The sequence below is a fragment of the Eurypyga helias genome, unplaced genomic scaffold, assembly GCF_000690775.1.
Source record: "Eurypyga helias isolate BGI_N326 unplaced genomic scaffold, ASM69077v1 scaffold23712, whole genome shotgun sequence".
In the NCBI taxonomy this organism is placed as follows: domain Eukaryota; kingdom Metazoa; phylum Chordata; class Aves; order Eurypygiformes; family Eurypygidae; genus Eurypyga; species Eurypyga helias.
Window position 1 is genome coordinate 5,523 of NW_010234477.1, and position 7,247 is coordinate 12,769.

At 54.6% G+C, this 7,247-nt stretch overlaps 1 protein-coding gene across 1 annotated transcript; it reads right to left on the reverse strand.

Moving 5' to 3' along the window:
- Positions 1 to 661: 661 nt before the first annotated feature.
- On the reverse strand, positions 662 to 6,984 carry CASP9 (caspase 9, apoptosis-related cysteine peptidase; the record flags this gene model as incomplete). The annotated part of the gene is made up of 10 exons (XM_010146434.1): positions 662 to 754; positions 1,485 to 1,594; positions 1,765 to 1,944; positions 2,353 to 2,500; positions 3,170 to 3,259; positions 3,742 to 3,909; positions 4,085 to 4,104; positions 5,971 to 5,994; positions 6,190 to 6,270; positions 6,765 to 6,984. Coding segments are annotated over 10 exons (1,134 nt in total), but the record flags the coding sequence as incomplete, so codon positions are not given.
- Positions 6,985 to 7,247: the final 263 nt, after the last annotated feature.

Consider the following 7,247-nt stretch of genomic DNA (forward strand, 5'->3'; position numbering starts at 1 on the left):
TCCTATAGGTTTAAGGCACTCCTATGGATTCCGAGCACTATGAAACTGTTACAGCTTAGACGTGTGGAGCGTCTTAGGGATTCCTACAGATTGTTAGAGGTAATTAGGGATTAAAGAAACCCTTATTGATGAGAGGTTCTCTGAGGTTTTGAGAGTAAACTTGAGTTTCAAGAAACCCTTATTGATTATAGGTCTCATAGGGTCTTAAAGGTTAAAGTAACTCTGACATTCAGAGATTTGTAGAGATCAGACACTCCTACGGATTCCTAAGGAATCCTATGAAGAAACTTTTATTCGTTATCCATTCCACTTAGGTGCCAGACCTGGATTCCATTGACCAGTTATCCAGGCAACAAAGGACAGAAACATGGCAATCGCCAAAGAACGATACTTGGAGGCTCCGGGCCGGCACGCGCACCGGCGCAGGGGCTTCCTTCACCACCCCTGCTCCGTCCCAGTCTCTTGCATCAGCACGGCATCAGGCTCCATCTTATCTCTATTTCACAGCAAGGGTAGAACTCCCAGACTCTGTTTCTTGGGACAAACATCATCAGACAGACAAAGGCCAGCGGGCGCATCGATGCCGAGTCATGGCAGGCGCAGATTTCATCCGGCTGCGGGGAGGAAACTCCCGCCTGGTGGCGACCTGGGAGCCCCCCCGTCATTTGCAGGCGAAGAAGAATTTTTTCCGCAGAAAGTTGAAACAGCCAGGGATCTGCTTGTACCTCCCCTTGGCAGAGACGGCGTTTGCCACCTGAGAAGGGAAGGAGAGGGGTTGAGAAGCGAGATGCGACCTCTTGCGGGATTCACAGCTGCAGCAAGGACAGGGAATGGGACTGTGGGACGGGAGAGCGGGGAAGTCTCCTAAAATGAGACATTTTTGCCAGCAAAAACAAGGGAGATGGAGGGAACACAAAACCCCGGCCAAACCAGCCTCCAGCAGGTGCCACTCAGCATAAGCCATGGCTCTCATTTTCCTTCAACAAAAATTCCCTTTTGACCCATCCTGCGGCCGTGCGACCCCAAGGTCGCTTCCCTTGCATCCAACAGCAGCCGGCGCAGAGTCGCGCGCTGCTCCCTTGAGATCAACAGCTGTCCTATCGATCATGCCACATGCCAAAGAGCACACCTTCCCCGAGGGCACGATCTGCCCAGGCTTGCGACGCTGCCCCACGCCCCGTCAGCTCCAACTTTTGTGGATGGGACAAGCTATTTGTGCCATTTTTAAGCTATTTCCTTGGAAAAGATGAAAGCCTGTATGTGCAGGGCTACATCTCACTGGAAAAGCCTCGAGGTAGCTTTTGGCAGATTGAGGCCGGACACTTTCTTCATGATTAGACCTTGCCCCAGCAGCGCCGATTCACCAATTTGTCAAGTGAATGCTCAATAGTGCTGGTCCTTTCCCAAGTGTGTCTCCGTGCCCCGACCGATGGCAGCTCTACTTAATTCATCACGGCTACATGAAGCAGGAAGAAGACATTTACCCGCAGCAGCATGCTCAGCAGATCTTCCGAACAGGCATACTGCTCCAGCATGCTGTCCAGCGTTTCCACGTACCAGGAGCCAGTCGACGCCTCCCTCCAGGACACAAAACCTTCAGAGAAAGGATGACATTACCACTAAAGCCACTCTTTGTTCACCGAGTGACTGCCACTCCCTGGGCTCCATCTCTGATGGCGCCTGCCACCCCCAACTGCTCGCAAAGCTCCGACTTTCTCACTGCTTCCCCTGTGCCCGACAAAGGATTCATCCTGGCCATCTCACCTGGGAAAGTGGAGTAGGAAACCAAGATGTCGCTGGGCGTAGGCAAACTGGCTACGGCGTCCGGCTCATCCCCATTGCCGGCTGGAGGCTGAAAAGGTCTGGCATCCGACTCCAGAGAACCTCTGGGAGCTTCGTCACCAGGTGAATTACAATCCACAACAAAGCCTCGGTCTCTTTGTTCTGCAGAAAGCGGAAACAAGGCACTCCCTGAAGCTCATCTCACCCAAGCATTCCATGATTGTTACCCAAAGAGAGGGGTGGGCAAAAGGAAAAAAGAAACCAAATAAAGGCTCTGTGACAAAACAAAGCTGTTTGGCTCCTCAGCTGCACTGGTCGAGTCAGAGCCGCAGGCCCAGGCAGTGAAACCGTTGCAGTGCACGCAAATCAGAACCACCCTCCTACGAGAGGTTGGCATCTGAGTCCCCAGACTCAGCCCATGCTAGTGGTAAGGACGCGTGGCTGAGAGAAGCCCACTGGAGAAACGGGCGACGAACAACAAAGGAACGATAAGCTGAAGCCGAACGGCCTCTCTGAAGCTTGCTTACACCCAACGGCCGCTTTCCTTCAGGAGCTAAAGCAAAGATTCACCTCCACCACAGGCCTGGATGAAGAAGAGTTTGGGTTTTCCTCTCAAACTCGGGCAATGGGACCCATTGAAATAGTTCACAATCTTTTCTATCGGAATGGGTTTTCCATCCGTTCCATAGACGGCGCCGGGAAACTGAATATGGCTTGTCTGCAAGAGGAAAATCCAGGAGCTAGTAACGCAGAAGGTGAGGCCAGCTCCGAGGGAGCCTGCTGCCCATCGGGTGCTCTCTCCACTGTCTCTCTGTAGCCGAAAGTTACCGGAACCAAACTCACTTCCTCACCTTCACTGCATGCACCAGGTGAGGGGCCACCTGGCTGTCATCTGAAACGCACTAAAACCCAGCGATCCGATGCCTCCTATTACCCAACTCCTATCCCACCTCCTCCAGCACCAGGCTGCTTGATCCACCAGAACACCAGGCACATACCACACACCGTTTTCCTAACGACTGCTCACCCCTCCTGGGCCTTTGAGGTCTCGGACTTGTGATAAACAGGTTTTGTAACCAACAGCATGTCCCCAGTCAGAGCTGGAGTGACGGGGGACTGAACGACCATGCTACCTCCCTTCGCTCTCTGCCTGCTGTTCAGTTCTGAATTCTACACCCTGATCCTGAAACAGAGAACCCCTGTCCACAAGCCATGCTGGACCAGACAACACCAGAAAAGCTCCCATCTTCTTTAACCCGGATACAAGAGCGTAACAGCGCTGACTGCTTCCCTCCCACCCCTGCGCGGGACGGCAGCGCAGGGGATTACCCTCTTCCCACATGGGCGGCCGGTCTAAATGGCCAAGGGAGAGGTGCAACGAACCCACCTGACAACCGTGGGAAAGGATCACCACGATGCAGCAGTCTGAGGTGCCATGGTCCTGCCGCGCCAGGCTCTGAAGCTCCACGACCATTTCCTACATGGAAAACATCACGGAAAGAGTTTTATGACCCGTACCTTGGCCACTGGGGACTGCCAATCCCTCTGCCGTGGGATAACAGGCATCCACGTACAGGCGTCAAAAGCCAGTGGGAGAGAGCGAGTCTTGCAGCAGCTCTGCCCACGTCAGTCGCTGGAATGACGTGGATTTCTCGTGCCAGCGGCTGCACGCAGCACAGGGGCCGTCAGCACTACAGCGGAAACACAGCCTCAGCCACTTCCCTACAAATCACAACCGGGACGCAACGTTCCCACAGCAGGGTGGAAACGCGCAAGGTCCTTTCTCCTTCCGCAGTTGTGGCGTGAAAATGAAATAAGAGGACGACAGAGGTTGATTATTTCCTTGCGCAACACCGGCTGGGGATTTCAGCACACAGCCGACACGGGGGTACGTCCCGTAACGCGCTCCCAGGGACTCGCCTCTCGTCCCTCGTGTGAGCTGGGCACCACCAGCCTCACCTGGGCTTCAAGATTCCGCCGGGTCAGGACGTTGAAGCGCAAGGCCTTGAAGCGCTTCTCCAGCTTCTCGCAGTCCACGTCGGAGCCCACTCGAGTCGACAGATCTGAGTGTCTGCTGAAGTTAACGTTGTTGAGGATCAGGCAGTGTCCACACGGGTCCGCTTTCAGCTCATAAACCTGGCAGACACACGTCGCGATTACACACCCTTGTAGTCAGAGGCCTTGCTGGCTAATCCGGCCGCATGCCACGCCAACGAGAACGCGAGTCCTTAAAGCAGCTCCTTTTGCAGCTTTTTCATTTCTCCGGGCCCAGGGTCAGTGTCGTGGCTTAGCCCCGGCCAGCAACAGAGCACCACCCAGCTGCTCACTTGCCTCCCCCTTCCCTCAGTGGGATGGGGGAGAGAATCAGGGGAAGAAGGTAAGAGAACTTAGGGGGTGAGAAAAGAACACTTTAATAATCGAAAATAAATGAAAAAAAATAATGACACTAATGCTACTACTAATGGTAGTAATATGTGTAATGAAAATAATACTGGTACCAATGATGATAATATGTCATGAAAAATAAAGAAAAAAGGGAAGGAAAAAAAAACCGTGACACAACCACTCACCACCAGCCAACCAATGCCCAGCCAATTCCCCACAGCGATCGTCCCTCCCAGCCAACTCCCCCAGCTTCTACACCGAGCGTGACGTTTGATGGCGTGAAACATCCCGCTGGCCAGCTGCCGCCTTCTACAGCAGAAGCCTGAGGGGACAGGGCCAGTACGAGAAACCAAAACCATCCTGAATTTCATACAAATGGTGCTTGACAACAACTAAAACCAACGTAACACTAGGCTCAGCACAAATTCAAACCAGTCCTGCACTAAAAACATGGGTGTGTTACGAACATTCCCATCCACACGCATCCAAAACGCAGCCTCGTACCAGCTACTGCAAAACAATTAGCTCCACCCCAGCCAAAATCAGCACATACTGACAGGATCCAGCCCCCCCACCCCTGTTGTTACCGGCAGCCAGGGAATGCCAAACGACCTGCTAGATCCATGACTGCCTGTCTGGAAAACCGGCCGCTTCTTTACCCGCAGCGGCTCTGGTGGCAAACAGAAGTTTCCAGGAGTCTTTTTGGGCACTGTCATCAAACCTCACCCACGGAAGGAGCTGAGAGAATGGGAAGATAAATCTCCCAGAGACCCCTTTCCCATCAACGGTGCCGCAGGCGTTTTACCAGTGCTGCCCGAACGGCCGCACTGATACGGCCACCAGCCTCGGGCGTACGCAGCCCGGCTATTCCCTCCGCGTCGGAGGGCTGCAGGCTATCAGGCAGCAGCTCCAGACGTAATCACAATCATAGAATCACAGAACGGTTTGGGTTGGAAGGACCCTTAAAGATCATCTAGTTCCAACCCCCCTGCCATGGGCAGGGACACCTTCCACTAGACCAGGTTGCTCCAAGCCTTATCCAGCCTGGCCTTGGACACTTCCAGGGATGGGGCATCCACAGCTTCTCTGGGCAACCTGTCCCACTGCCTCACCACCCTCTCTGTGAAGAATTTCTTCCTGATATCCAATCTAAACCTCCCCGTTTTCAATTTGTACCCGTTACCCCTTGTCCTGTCACTACAGACCCTTGTAAAAAGTCCTCTCCCAGCACCCTTGTAGCCCCTTCAGATACTGGAAAGCTGCAATGAGGTCTCCTCGGAGCCTCCTCTTCTCCAGGCTGAACAAGCCCAATTCTTGCAGCCTTTCATCACAGCAGAGGGGCTCCAGCCCTCTGATCATCTTCGTGGCCTCCTCTGGACTCGCTTCCCCAATCAATCCCCACTTCCCGATGCCCTGAGGCACAACGCACGTGTTTGTTAGTGTTTTCCTGGCGCCCGTCTCTCAAGGCTGGCGTTACAAAGTCTACGCACCACTTCGCGGGCAGCGTGCGACTCGCTGCCTTCGGGAATAACCGGCGGCTTTGCCGGGAACTGCTGAATCTCACGCTTCAGTTCTGTGTTATCTGTGTTACAGCAGCTCCTGTTAAGGAGGAACTGGCTAACAGTTGACCTGCTCCTAGACAAGTGGCCCCGTTATGGCAGTGGCCACCTCGGAGCCATCGCTCCGATACGGCCAAGCCAGAACCGGCCGTCCCAGGGCTACTTGCTGGTAGCCACCCACAAGGCACAGAGCTTTCACTTAGCAGGGAACGCGTTTGGCCACACCAAATACTAACCAGGTCGCGGTTCCTCTTGTCAGCAGCTGAACCTGCAACAGGCAAGAGACATGGTATTTAGCTTTCTGCGACAAGACGGTGTATGCCTTCCCCCTAGAATTAATGTCAGTCCTTCCCCATTGCCCGTGATGCGTCGGCAACACGGACAAAGTGCCCCTTCCCGCCCCACCACGCGCCGGGTGCATTTGGCATGCCGTCTATCGGGAAGAGCCTGGGACATGGCTTACCCCGGGCTGGCGCTGCAGGTGTTCGAGGTTTTTCACTCACACCATGGACTGGGTTGGACACACGTTCAGGGAAGTTCAATTCTGTAATGACACGAGATGGATGGGGCTCACCTTCTCCCCTTTCCAATTCTGAGCTACAGGTAACCAACCCCGGGTCTGCAGGAGGACCCAAGCCCACAGCCGCCCGCGGCAGCGACCCTGCTGCAAGGCTGCCACCCAACATCGCGTCCATTTTCCCCTTTCCGGCGTTCGACAGACTACAGTTTCCCCTTACAACCCTTGTGCCAGATCTGCATGTGGATTCGGCAGATGGCGAGGACACGGTAAAATCCATTCTCACCAAGGTATCGCAGAGGGGATGTGCAACAAGACAGAGAAAAAAGCTCCTACCACCACAAGCACATAGCCTGAGCTTCCACTACTGCAAAGCATGACGTTGTCCCAACAGCTCTACGCAGTCACCTCTACGAGCCGTAATAAAAATCAGGACTTCGCTACTGCCACGGCAAGAGTGATCCTGGCTGCCATCCCCACAATGCTCTTTGCCCTCAAACAACCGTGCCCTCGCTACCCACTTGTACTGTGCTTTTCTCCACGGAACTCCAGCTCGACAGGCCTCAGGTCTCCCAGCTGCGGTGGCACTGGCGGGCATTCGCACTCCTTCATCAGCATATCCGCGAGGTTGCCCTGCCCGGTGTCCCGCAGGATCGAGAGGAATACTGGAAAAGCCTGTTTCCCTCGAGTCTCCAGGTCGATGACCAGCTGCCGGGCTTGCTCTCCTCGGCTGCCAGCGCCCTGCAGAGGACACAAACCCAGGCATTCGCCCCAAGCCAAGGCACGCTGCCCGGCTGGCACCCAGAGAGGGGAAACACGGGGATTGGCACTGAGCACCTCTACATGGGATAAATGAGACCATGACCCAGCGGATGTGGCCACAGAGACCCCCAGCAACCACCTGAACCCCAGTCCTGTCCTCCCTCCAACCACACAGCCTTGCACTGGGACACACAGCTGCAGCCCACTATAGGGCTTGGGGGAAAAGGAAGGAGCGAACAGCC